Source organism: Camelus bactrianus, chromosome 2, assembly GCF_048773025.1.
Source record: "Camelus bactrianus isolate YW-2024 breed Bactrian camel chromosome 2, ASM4877302v1, whole genome shotgun sequence".
Classification (NCBI taxonomy): domain Eukaryota; kingdom Metazoa; phylum Chordata; class Mammalia; order Artiodactyla; family Camelidae; genus Camelus; species Camelus bactrianus.
In genome coordinates this window covers 122,266,349-122,280,287 of record NC_133540.1, presented here as the reverse complement: position 1 = coordinate 122,280,287, position 13,939 = coordinate 122,266,349, and the positions used below count along the sequence as shown (strand labels likewise).

Sequence of the window (13,939 nt, the reverse complement as noted above, 5' to 3'; positions counted from 1 at the left end):
ACAGCCTTACTTGATAAATAAATTATTTTATAAAATGTTCTTCTGAAAACTCTTATGTATATACATAAATACCTTTATTCCTTTCTAATTAAAGAAGTGGTCAGGGAAATTTTTTATTACCATCCCCACTTCACAGATGAAGCATCTTTAGCCAATAGATAACAAAATGAGATGACCAGTTGAATTCGTCTGGTTTCTGATTCCTGTTTCGTTGCATGGAATATGCCAACAGATAAATTTAAATTTTTAAGCCCAAAGGCAGGAGTTCACATAAGGAAAGTGAACTCTTTATCTTGACTCCATTACTGAAATACCACAAGATTTACGGTTGAGACAGGAATATAACAGTGTCACTGTTAATGTGCCCTGCAGTTGTAAAGACGATCAAAGACGATTTAGAGCCCCTTCTTCTTTAAGCCTGGGGTGTTTAAAATCTTTTTCTGTAGCAAACCACTAGACAGTTCAGTAACTGCTTTGTTTTCACACATCCATTTAGAAATTCAAGAAAACAAAATCTCAGGTAATAGATGAGTGTAGTAAAACTTAAAATTACATAATAATGGTAGTAAATACAATTTATGTTCCCAGTGGAAAGGCTCACTGTGAAGTGATTCACTTGCAACTTTTGTGAGTCATCGAATACATAGTTCCCTGGGGAGCATTGAAAGAGGGTTTGTCAGTACTTCCCAGAACCCAGAGGATGTTACACATTGCAGGTGGGTAGGCAGGAGGTGACTGTGATAGACTGTAAAATCGACGATGGCTTAGTTTTATTCTGCAACAACTGGTGTGTCCATCACTGCTTTTATTTAGAAGGGCATTTAGACAAGGGACACCCCCCACCCCGATCTCTTGCTTTAGGAGACAGAATGAAACACCAGCTGAGAACACTCTTAGCTTTGCCATATTCTCTTTGGGCCCCATACACACAATATCATCCTGAAATCAAAGAATCTAAGAATAGTAATTTCACAAGACTTGTCTGTTAAAGGGCTGGGTGAGGCCTCGCTTAATTCCTGGGAAATATAAATGGAATTAAGCTCACTGGCAACTCTTACCAAGTTCTAGAATCATCATATGAGACATTTAAACCTTTGGGGAGGAGAAAAATCTAGTCCATCTGAATTTCACTTGTCATTGGGGAAAAAGAATCCAAAACCAAGTTTCAAATCTATGTATCTCATATACATTCTCGTAATCTTCAAACACCCCTTAGAAGATTATTACCTATTTTTTTCCAATTCAGTGATTTTTAGTAAATGAAGTTGTACGACCATCATAGAAGATTATTCTCCATAGAACTTTGTTCTTGGGCTATTTGGAAGAGAAATCGCCTATTAAAGGCTTGTTAGTGGCGAGAATACATGCCATGTGTATAGTACCAGCTACTCTTCAGGGTAGTTTTTTTTTATTATTATAAAAGTGGTGCACAATAATGAAAATCATGTACAATAGAACCAGACAACCTGGCTTCACATCTGTTTAGCCACTGGCCGTGCCACCTTGGGTACCCTAAGTACCCAAATTTAGGGTTGTTGTGAGTCTTAAATGAGTGAAAACATGTAAAGTAACCCAATGTCACACATCTAACAGGAGTGAGGACACTGCTGAGCAAGATTTATCTCCCAACGTTATCTTTCAGGATATCACCACTGAAAATTCCAATTTTTTTTAAATAAAATGTTTTTAGATATCCTGTCCTAAGTATGCCTGAAGTCTCCTGACTGTCTGTAATTATAATCCAGGTATTATTACTAAATACACTTTGTATGTTATTCCTAATATGTCTCCCTTATCTTTTATTTACTTAACATATACCTATTGAGCGTCTACTATTTACCAGACACTCTACTGGAAGAAATAAATAAATAATACATGGCCTCTGGTTTAATGTCCCTTAAACAATTAGTGGGAATTAAAGACATGTACTCAAAAACAAAAACAAAAATGAAAGAAAGAAAAAAGGAAAGAAATAAAGAAGTAGTAAGTGAAGTGAGTTAATAATGAAACTGCCTCTGGCTTCCCAGCTGAAACCCTGCTTTAGAGTGTACAAAAATTTCAAGGTATTAAATCTTCCAAGTGTACTGCACCAAACAGCATCGTCAGTGATGACATACCTAGGTCGATCGTCTAAGACCAATGTGTGACCACGAGTGCATTCCTTACTATGCAAGTCTTTTATCTGCAATTGTAAAGAGGGAAAAAGAGGGCCCCATTATTATGGTTTATAACTGAAGACCAGTGTTCATAAAGCATTTATAGAAAACCACTTAGAGAGTTGTATATGATCACAAAGCAAAAAGCAATTGACCATCATCTTGTCTATGTATGTCTTTATATTCATGTTATGTAGAACTTCTAATAACTTGAACGAGATATGTCCCCAAAGAAGGTATTACATTTCTGCTAGCTTTTAATTATCTTACAATTAATATTAAAAATAAAGCTAGCCTAAATTCTTCCCAAAGAAGATTCTGAAGTAGTATCGTGTTATTTATTTGATGATGGTGGTGATGGTGGTGCTGTTCATGGTGATACTAATATCTAATGTTTAACTTACTCACCATAAAAAAGAATGAAATATTGCCATTTGTAGCACCATGGATGGACTGAGAGAACATTATGCTTAGTGAATTAAGTCACACAGAGAAAGACAAAAACTGTATGATGTCACTTAAATGTGGAATCTAAACAATAATACAAATAAATCTATATATATAAAACAGAAACAGACTCACAAACATAGACAACAAACTTACAGTTACCTTAGTAGCAGGGAGGGACAAGTCAGGGGTATGGGATTAACAGATATAAACTACTTTACATAAAGTAGATCAGCAATAAGGATTTATTGTACAGCACAGGGAATTATACCCAATAGCTTGTAATAACCTATAATGGAATAAATCTGCCAAAAAACCCCAAAAAAGAATCATGATGGTGTGCATCTGAAATTAACACAATATTGTAAATCAACTATACTTCAATTAAAAATAATAAATAGATAAGTAAGTAAATAAATTTGCACTTTCTATATGCTGGATGTTTAGCTCTGCATGTCAAAAAATTATTTTGTTTACACGTCAAATTAACCGTAGAAGGGAGAAATGTTTTACTTTTTTACTGAAGAGAATACTGACGTTTGTTAGCAATTATATAACTTATTTAAGATCAAACATTTAATAAATGCAAGACCAGAATTCAAGTTCAGGTTTATCTGCCTCCAAAATCTGTGCGTTTCACCGCCAATGGGTATTACTACCCAGCAAATCCCCTTAGAATACAGTCATATTTAAGGTCACTAACAGTTGGTGTGCAACTTTATTTAGAAAGTGCTTTCCTTATTATATATTGTTTCCTCTGTTGATTTTAATGGTATCTAAAGTTGGGATAATTAAATGTGTAAAAAGCGAAAATATTGATTGGCACATCTAATATTTATTTTTTAAATGATGATATCTTAAATAGGTTAGCAAAGATCCCTGCACACGCGGACACTTAAATACTTAGGACCGGAAAACTCAAAGTGTTTTCTCAGATCTGCAGAGTGGTTTATACTGCTGTCAAATCGCAAAAACATTTTATTCTATGTCAGCAACAATGGAATATGATTAGACTCCTGTGGTGAGAACCATGCAAAAATGTCAATACATTTTTCTGCAATTTTCCAGACTTGACCTATTTGCAACTTTAAATATCAGTGCCTGGAAATTGAATCAATCTTCTTGTGTGGGGAGTAGTAGGTATTCACAATCCGCCCTATTATATGCTCCCATATTTCCATTTTTGAGTCTTTTTTTTTTCAATCTTTTCTGTCAATATCTTAGTATATTAGTTCTTTAATATTCACTGTTGATCTCGCCTTCTTTGCTGGTCCTGTTTCACTGGTCCTGTTTGCATCTTTGCCCGATGTAACGCTCATGTTAGATGGACAGTCACCCTTTACAACCATATAGCACCTGCGTATTAGTTGCACCCATCTTCATTTTAACTTGTCGTTTTCTATTTACCTAAGTCTCTTAATATTTTTGGTTTTGTCCATTTTATGAATTTCCATAAACCCTCTCAAGTTTTTTAGAAGGTAGCAGCAAGAGAAACAGAAGAACCATTGTCATCACTAAACTCCCTAGATGTGACTACGTTAAGCATTCTGTTTATTCAGTTATTCTCACCTCCCTACTGAGCATAGATGTCTTCACAGCAATATCATTTGATGGACATCCTTCTGAAAAATGCAAAGAAAGTGAGAGTATATTATCAATTAACAAATTACAAAAAGTGCTGTGATCCTACCAAGCTGGTTCTTCCTGTATGTATGTGTATGTTTGATTCTGGTAAGCATCACTGTGTAGTGCTTAAGAGTGCAGAAGCCAGTGAGCCCTGAACATCAGTGTCCAGAAAGTGTATTTGGCCCAAGAGTAGGTTCCTTGCCTTTGAATACAATTCAGAGTAACAGTATCTGAGTAAATGGAACTTTAGTGGCATTTAAAAGCACATGTAAAATTATGCTTTGGAATTCCTACATACCTGGAGAATATGACTGAATAGAGATAAAATGTATTCATTTCCACTTCTCCCGATGGGAGAACAGAATTGATGTATTCATTCCCAAGTAGAGAACGACCATATCTCCTTGAAAGTATCTTTTATCTTTAAATCAACTACTGGTCTTTGTCTTTATTAATGTTAGATGGGAATGTCTTTTCCCTAAAAGAGCTTATTGGAGTCTGAATTGTAACTCGTTTTCTTTAACAAATACAGAATTGGAGGATCAGCTAAGTTGTTGTTGTTGTTTTATAGTGTGGAGACGATCAATGATGGAAACTTCCACATTGTGGAACTACTCGCTCTGGATCAGAGCCTCTCCCTCTCTGTGGATGGAGGGAGCCCCAAAATCATCACCAATTTGTCCAAGCAGTCCACCCTGAATTTTGACTCCCCACTCTACGTCGGAGGTAAGCTGTTTTCCAAGTTCCATGGATTCCCAGACCCTGTGATTCTCATCACAGACTAATCCTGAAGTTGTGGATGCCTGGTGCCATGGGCGTTGGTCTATCATTGAAAGATGAACAGCGATAATGGAAAGAAAAGAGCCCTAGATGAGTAATAAGAGAGCATTTTGTAAGCCTGGCTCTGGGTCTAACTAAATGTGTGGTTGGGGTGGAGAAGGACATTAATCTTTCTTTTGTGTCTGTCACCTGCTAGGTGATTTACACATCATATAATGTAATTATTTGATCCAGTGTATAGAAAAAGAAAGCTGGTTAGAGGTCAAATCAGGCAATAAAGAAGCTGAGGAAAGAAGTTTGATGCAAACTGAGGAATGAATGACCCACCCCAGCTCCCTTAAGGAGGCGAAATGTTTCAGTCAAATGTTGCTCTGCTGGAATGCCTTACTACAGTTGCTAACTCATGTAGCCGATAGGATAATTATTAATAAAATCAACTGAATGAACAAATTAAATGTACAATTTGTGTTGGGGAATTTGTACTTTGGTAGCAGGAAGTACTTCTGTTTAGCTAAGACCTCAAGGTGACTGAACCAGAGGAAAGGCGGGAAAGGTGGGTTGGGGCTTAGAATAATGGAGTGAAGACTGGACTTTATTTTAAACAATGGGAAAGCAGATGAGGAAACGGATGAGGGGTAGACGTATAAGCAAAGTTCGGAAGAATCCCAGAAGGGAGGACCCGACCCGCAAAGGAGAGAGCCTGTCCTCTTGCCGCTGTCTGTCTGGAGGAGTCAATATAAACCAGAGACAGGATTTCAAATTCCAGGCAAAGGAGCAAGACAACATATAATGTTGAACTGAATTGCACTGAATTAAATGACATTGAATTGAAGTGAATTGACTGACAAGATCAACTCATTTTACAGATAAATAAGCTGAAGTTTCTGAGCAGGTCAATATAACTGATTTCTCCACCATGACGTGTACGCTCATGAACTTCACATCAGCATTTTCACAATCATAGCCTTGAGATGCTCTACAGTTTTCTTAACCCCTCAAAGCCTTCCCTGGAAGCCCTTTTGGGAAGTTTACTGAAATTCCAGAACACTTCTGTTTTTAATCATTCCAGCAGTTGAAAATCTGAACACTTTGATAGAGTTTGGATTTTTTAGACACAGTTAAAAGTCTTTCATTCAATTCTGTAAATATTTATTGAGCTCTTCCCATCTGCTGAGAGCTAAGTTAATAGATGCACAGAGGATACAAAACTGAAAAAGAAATATCCCTTCTGGGCCCAGGGGATGGGGGAAGGCAGTCACATCTTCATGAAACCTTAAAGCATTGTAACAAAAATAGGTCGTCTTGAGTCTGTGCAGCGAGTTGACTGATCGCTTTGCTTCATGGCAATCACACTCTGGGATTCATTAACAGGCAAAAGCCTTCCCTTTCTGCCTGCACTACAGTGAACAGCAGTTGCTTTGGGATGGGTGAAGCAAGTCACAGACATTACCTGTGATCCAAGAGAAAAGAGATTATATTTACTAAGCACATGCTATGTGTTCAACGATGCTTTTTTATCCTCAGAGACTTTAGGAAGTAGGTATGATTTTTTGTTTTATAATCCCTTAGGGACAGTCTCACGGACTTCATAAAACTTGTCCAAGTTCACAAAGCTAGGACATGATCGAGACCTTGTTCGGGTCCAGGTCTGTCTGCCCCCAAAGCCACCTGCATTGCCATCGGTTCCTAACATGGAGCAGAAGGGGAAGCGGTCTAAGTTCTGTGGCTCTTTGTTACTAACGGACTCGTCCTTCACTTGATTTTATTACGCTTTCACTAGAAACCATTTCACTAAATCTGTTAAGACCTCTTTAGAATGTGGTGAAAAAAAAAGTAAGTACAGAATGGGGGTGCTTGGGCCAGAACATTTTTCAAAAATGGAGGAAAAAAATACATTTTAAATTAGCCATGAAAAGTGTGAATCTTTCTAAGGCTAGAGGGCTGGAAGAATCCAGACAGTGCCTCTGTCCATCCAGGCCTGAAGGAAACCTCTTCCATCGCAGCCTCACTGCCAGAGAACACGCTGGGCTCGTTTCCTTCCCACTCAGAGGACAGTCCCTAGGGTAACTCACATTTTAAAAATACAAGGCAGTCCTGAGACCGCAGGCCTGAATTCTTTATGGCAAAGGCAGTGGAACCTGACTTAGCAAAGGAGAGTGAGGCAAACAAGCGCTCCTTCTTCTCGGAGTCTGCAAACTGGAACCCGCCCCAAGGAGGACGGCTCCGCCCAAGGTGCTGGGTCTCACACCTTCGGCCCTTGCAGAAGTGTGTTCTAGCAGAACGGGGAGGCGGCTTTGCCTGCCCTTGGTTTCAGCTACCCTTGAATAGGCTTTACTTAATAGAAAACAATGTAATCTTTATGCTTTTCTATATAATAGTCCAACCAGAACATATATTACTTAATGGAATTTTTTTTAAAAAGTTAAGACCTACACATAGAGGCCCCCCCATGCATCACAGATCCTCTCCTAATGCCCTGTTGGACAGAAGACCTCAGTGTTGACACCCGATCCTTTATTGTCCTTCTGAAACATATCGAGCTTGTTAAGGCTGAAAACTGTCTACTAAGTTATCTGTTGTTTGATGGATTGAATCCCAGCTTTCGTCCATGGCATAGAGGACCAGACAAAGGGAAAAACCATAAATCCACTTCTGTTTGTCAGTTAAGACTTCGCTTCCTAGTCAGAAATGTACCAAGCACCTGAAAGACTGAGTCGGGATAGTTACTGATTTTATGATATCCCACCGGAAGTAACTCTACATGTGATGTATCAACAGTTTCTTTTACAGATTACTACAATCACAGCTAGACCTTTACCCCTGTTAGCTTTGGGAATAAAGGAAATGCATTTACTTCTTCAGTTGCTTCTCCCTGCTGTGGAACTTAATCAATCTGTGTTTAATTTTGACATGTGCACATATGTGTGTTGTGCCTCCATCAAAATGAGCTCTTGAAGACAAGTAGTTTTGGAAGAAGTTCTTTCTTAACCTGTGAAGAAGGGACCATAAATGTGTGGACATTAAAGTCCACATAGTCTTGATGGATGGATACAATTGCATTAGAACAATTTACCCTCAAACAACGAATTCCCCATCACGAGTCCTCTCCTGGAAATGGACCATTTCATCTTTTGGACCTCTCTCTCCAAAGCAGCCCAGTTACCAAGGCCAGACAGACACAGACTGAAAACCTGGACTCATGATCTTCAAATCCAAGATGCTTAGTTCAGTATCTGTCAAAATGTGACGAGGGCCGCTTGCATCAGGACCACCTGAGCTGCACGTGAATGTTTAGATTTCCATGCCCACCGCATCCTTCTGGGTCAGAATCTCAGGTGGAGAGAGAAGGGGGCCTGGGAAGCCGCCTTCTGAGCAGCGCATCTCCAGTGGTTCTTACACAGGACAAGCTGGGAAAGAACTGCTCTGGTCCATCCTCTTGTTGCAGATGAGAAAACGAAGCCCCAGAGGAGGGATGACCAGCCCAAGCGCACACAGACTGAAACTACAGACTTTGCCCTCTAGCCTAGTGGTTTTGTAGAACCAGCTGTCTGACTTTGGTGCCTGCTAGACCTCAAATGGGGTCCCTTTGAACAGGAAGGGAGGTGCCGCCAGGAGGCAGGGCCTGGAGGGTGCTGTAGTTCTCCGTCTTTACAACCAACAGACCCCCAGAGAGTGAGAGCTGAGGTCTTTCCCAGCCTCGACCCTCCAGCCAGCCAGTAGCTCAGAGTCCAGGCGCAGGGACAGTGTGAGTGCCGGGTGGGGGGGGGGGGGATTAGCTGCTCTGAAGGCCTTGTCTCCCTCCCCTCCCTTCTCCCCTCCCCCAGCAGGGGCCTGGATGGTAGCCTCCTGTAAGATCCCATCCAAGAACTATTTCAGGGTCTGGCTTAGGCCATGGAAAGATTCCTTAGTTTTTGCCCAATGCGGGTTACCACATGACTGTCACTGGTGGAATATATATACAAAGACTGACAATATCATTTTTGGAAGAATTTCTTTTATAGTCCTAATTTCTTGGAATATGAAGTTTTCACAATTAGCAAGAGAAAAAAAGTCTGAATGAGGTGCTGTCCTGATAGGGAGCAGGGGTGGGTTTTTTCAGGCAGTGACATCCACGGCTCAGCTTGGGACATTGTCAGTAGTGAGCTGGACTCGTTGCCAGCTTAGGGTTTGGCAGGGCTGGGGTAAATGGTCCCTGTGGACCCAGCTCTCACCGGCTGAACCTCAGTGGACTGAACGTGACTAGAGATTATGGAAGTTTGCCTCATTAGCCTAATTCTGACCCAGTCTTACTGGTGACAGTGAGCATGTTGCCCAAGCTCTCTGGGCCCTGGGCCCTTTATCTTTAAGGGCGTAGGGTTGGTCGGGGAGTCAGGAACTCTAGGCTGGGCTTCCAAAGTACATGTCCAGGTTAGGGGGTGGGTGCAGAGAGGGGAGCACTAATGCCTCCCCATTCCCAACCCTGCGTTTAAGTGCAGTAGCCCTGAGTTTAAGTTTTAAATATCTAATACCTCCATATAAGGTGTTTGTTTTTTTGTTTTTTTTTTTTTGAAACAGATGTTAAACATTAAAGATTGACTGCCAGTGAACTAGGTTCTTTATTTTAGTTGTGCATTAGAATTGCCTGGAGCATCTTCCAAAAAAGGAACACACACGCACACACAGACACACACGCACACACAGGCACACACACACACACCCCTCTTCTCCCTCCCCCTAGACGATCTGATCACATCAGTCTGGGCTGAGGCCCCCAGGAATCACCTGTGTGATTCTGCTGTCAGAACTGCAGGGCTGGAGGCTTACACTGTCTAGTTCTCCTAAAGAGGCGGACCCCAACCCTGCGGGAAGAGCGAGAGGGTCCGGGTGGCACCTGGCTGAGGGCCCTCCTCGGAGCCTGACCTCCCACTCGATGTCCCTCCGCAGGCATGCCGGGCAAGAACAACGTGGCGGCGGCTCTGCGCCAGGCCCCCGGGCAGAACGGCACCAGCTTCCACGGCTGCATCCGGAACCTGTACATCAACAGCGAGCTGCAGGACTTCCGCCAGGTGCCCATGCAGACAGGCATTCTGCCCGGCTGTGAGCCGTGCCACAGGAAGGTGTGCGCCCACGGCACGTGCCAGCCCAGCAGCCAGTCCGGCTTCAGCTGCGAGTGCGAGGAAGGATGGACGGGGCCCCTCTGTGACCAGAGGACCAATGACCCCTGTCTGGGAAATAAGTAAGTTTGGGCTGCTGGTTAGTTCAACACGCACACACACACACATACACACGCTCTCCAACCCTCAAAGCAAAACTCAGGAGAGGAAAAAGGAAAGAGGGCGGGAAGGAGGGAAAGGAAAGAAGTCCACTAGCACCGTGTCCCTTGTTTTATCATCCATCCTCCCCTCGTTCCTATCCCCGCCGCCTAATGCATCTCCATGGCTGCCTTCCTCCGCTGTAGATGCGTACATGGCACCTGCCTGCCCATCAACGCGTTCTCCTACAGCTGCAAGTGCCTGGAGGGCCACGGGGGCGTCCTCTGTGACGAAGAAGAGGATCTGTTCAACCCCTGCCAGACGATCAAGTGTAAGCACGGGAAATGCAGGCTCTCAGGACTCGGGCAGCCCTACTGTGAATGCAGCAGCGGATACACGGGGGACAGCTGCGATCGAGGTAAGCCAGCCCAGCTGGGCACCTCCCTCTGTCTTGGCAAAGCAAGAGTGGCCCCCTCTTTGGAAAGAGAGAGAGAAGAAGGGAGACACACAGAGAGGGGAGTGACATGTAGAACGCCAGGTCTTTGCACAACCTTTAGTTGCTGGTGTTGATTTATTTCCCAGTGAAGCCACCAGGTGGGGAATATTCCAAACCTCCAGCGCAGGATTTTACACGGCCTTCACATGTCTTCCCACACCGTGATTTGCTGTGAAAATACTCCTTTTCCCCGTACGTAGAGGCACATACAATCTACTTACTTCTTACCTTGACCTGCCACTCTGATCCGTGGGTCACGGCTTCATCTTCCGGCACAGAATACAGGGGGCTAATCATTCTGCCGTAGTTTTAGGACAAAATCACCTTTGCCCTTAGAATCAACTGATTTGTCACTGCAAATGGTGCAAGGGAGAGGGGTGGAAACAGGCTGAGTTTTCAACCCACCTATTTCCTTCTCCTGTGTCTGCGTGACTAGAGTGTGCTTTGCCTCCAGCTGGTGTGGATTTTGTTGTGTTGTATCAGAGGGGTGAGACGGGAGGAACGTGTCCATGGAAGCTTTCAGCAGATGTCTCTTTTTGAACGAGTTCATACTCGGGTAATTTATGAAGTTCGTGGAATGTTACTTGTATTAAGTAACAGATTGAATGATGTTAAACTCCACGTCTAATAAATTACATTGCCTACTCCCTGAAACCACTCCCTGTGGTAAACAAAACCAGCTGTTAGCAGTGTAAAAACAGAGGATGTGTATGTTTGATACAAAAGAAAAGATTGAGGAACCCAATATTCTTGACAGTCCAAAAGCGTCGTATTTGTAGTCCACATAGAGAGTATTCCCTTTGCACAAAAGGAAGGCCAAAAAGAAAGTGCTTTGCGCAGAACAGCAGGCTGTGCCACCAGCCCGCACTGTGCCGTATCAGCCTGACACTGACAGCAGCGGTTCCAGACGGGCGGCTGCAAGAGCGCCATCTGCTGAGCTGAGCTGTGGCTTTCAGCAGTCACTCCGCGTGACTTTCAGCAACTGCCTTTACACGTTGTGTGCGTTTGGTTCTTTTCTAGAAATTTCTTGTCGAGGGGAACGGATAAGAGATTATTACCAGAAGCAGCAGGGCTATGCGGCTTGCCAGACCACCAAGAAGGTGTCCCGCCTGGAGTGCAGAGGCGGGTGCGCGGGGGCGCAGTGCTGCGGACCTCTGAGGAGCAAGCGGCGGAAATACTCCTTCGAATGCACTGACGGCTCGTCGTTTGTGGACGAGGTTGAGAAGGTGGTGAAGTGTGGCTGCACCCGCTGCGCCTCTTAAACGCGCCCCTGGCAGCTTCGGTCTTTGGAAAATGTCATATACTCCTTGGCCCTGTTGGACTAATCAATGCTTCATAGTGGAAATATTTGAAATATATTGTAAAATACAGAACCGACTTATTTTTATTACGAGAATGAAGACTTCTTTTCTGCATTTAGAGAAAAAAAAAAATGCTTGAACTAAAGATTCCCGGATGCTGGAGAAGTATGAAGAAAGGCACACCTGAAGGCATCTGAGCCGCGATGCAACCCAGACTCAGCTTTGCAACGCGCTGCAGACCAGCAGAAGCACATACTCAAAGGAGAGAAGAGATGCTCTGTGTTGACGTGAGGTTGCCGAGAGCATCATCGCCTGAGCCCTCGTCCGCACCCACGCGGTTCAGGAGGACAAGCCAAGCGCACGTGTGTGAGTGAGGACCCAAGGCGGTGGAACGGAGCTCCAGAATTCACAGCCAGAACGAACAGATGAGAAGTATTTTGTGCAAACTATAAAGTGTTCTGAAGACCTGGGTTCCCTCCATCAGAGGAGACGAGAGTGCTAAAATCAATTTTATCTTCCTTTTAAACGTCAGCATGTTAGCAGGAGAAGCACACAAAAGTGTTTATCTGCCGTTTTCCAGTATTAATTTTTTTTGTAATATAAATGACAAAGGAGATGATAAAGAACCAATAGATTATTGATAAAGAAATTAGTAATAATATGAATTTTTGTTTCTATGAGTTCTAAACAGCCCTATACAGTATTCGGTTTCAATGAGAAATATTTATTGTATCAAAGTACATTGTACTTAACATTTTAGGCCATCCTTTTGCTGTTTCTCGATGCTTTAATATATATTAATTTATAATTGTCCTGATATTTTTGTACATTTTTCAAACTTAAAAATCAGGATTATCTTTTTTTTTTTTTTTTTTTTTTGGCAATAGTACTAACATAAGGTGTTCTCTTGGGATAAATATGTGTTGATCTGTTTGTTTACCTTGACATCTGACCACTGGTGTCACTGACCTACTGGCCTCACTCAGGACACCTGCAGAGGGTGTGTAAAGTCTGTGAGAGACGGTCCTTGTACAGAAAGTGGCCCCTCTGCAGGGTGTCGTCACAGAACAGAAATGGTGTGTAGCAATCAACACTAGAAAAGTAGATCTTTTACAAATTACTATTTCCTTGACGCTTTTTTTTTTTTGCCCTTTTACTGGGGGTGGGGTGGGGAGAGAAAAGGCTGTAATGTCAAGAACTGTGATTTTTCGTTTTCCAAACAATAAAGCTCCTTTATTACCTTAATGTTCCCATGTTAACATGTTTGCTGCTAAATGACAATGTAGAATTGATAATGACTTATCGTGGACTGTGCTCTTCCCTCATTAAAAATCCCAGGGTACCCTGTAAAGATGCAGATGTTTCTTTCCAAAACCTTTTTTACAAAGAAAACTAGACCTACATGTATAATACAGTGTGCTTGTCTTTCTTCAGACTAATATCAGTTCCACTACTGATGTTTGTAAATTAAACAGATATTTACTTCATTAACAGCTTGTTGGTTTTCTTAGAAATTGCCTGCTATTTGGAGCCCCCTCCTTAAGAATTTCTTAAACAAGGTGATACCGAAGGAACAGGGAAGGAAGCCTATACCTTTGTGTTGCCAGAAATTCCTTTGAGATAAGCACTCTGTCACATTTGGGAACTTTGGCATGGGCACATGAAAGAGATGGATAGAGCACATTCTTGACTGGGAAAAAAAAAATGCATATTCAATTAATTTCTTCCCCTCCAAAATATTATCAGATGATATCTAACTAATCCAAATTGTTTTTGTTTTTCTTTTCCCCTCAATTAGAACCAGATGGAAAATAGCAAAAGACAAAGAGTGCCTTTCTCCTCAGGCGCCCTCAGGCAAGGGATCAGGGTTGGGGTAGGGGATGTAATATCAAGGTACACCAT

At 42.3% G+C, this 13,939-nt stretch overlaps 1 protein-coding gene across 2 annotated transcripts in view; it reads left to right on the top strand.

Annotated features, from left to right (window-relative positions):
• Nucleotides 1–13,528, top strand: part of SLIT2 (slit guidance ligand 2) — a 347,888-nt gene extending 334,360 nt beyond the window's left edge. For both annotated transcript variants that reach the window (XM_074349832.1, XM_074349827.1), the window contains 4 exons: nucleotides 4,801–4,955; nucleotides 9,933–10,224; nucleotides 10,447–10,658; nucleotides 11,757–13,528. In XM_074349832.1, the coding sequence (XP_074205933.1) occupies nucleotides 4,801–4,955; nucleotides 9,933–10,224; nucleotides 10,447–10,658; nucleotides 11,757–11,998 (901 nt within the window). In that variant the 3' untranslated portion in view covers nucleotides 11,999–13,528. The remainder of the gene's footprint in view (nucleotides 1–4,800; nucleotides 4,956–9,932; nucleotides 10,225–10,446; nucleotides 10,659–11,756) is intronic.
• Nucleotides 13,529–13,939: the final 411 nt, after the last annotated feature.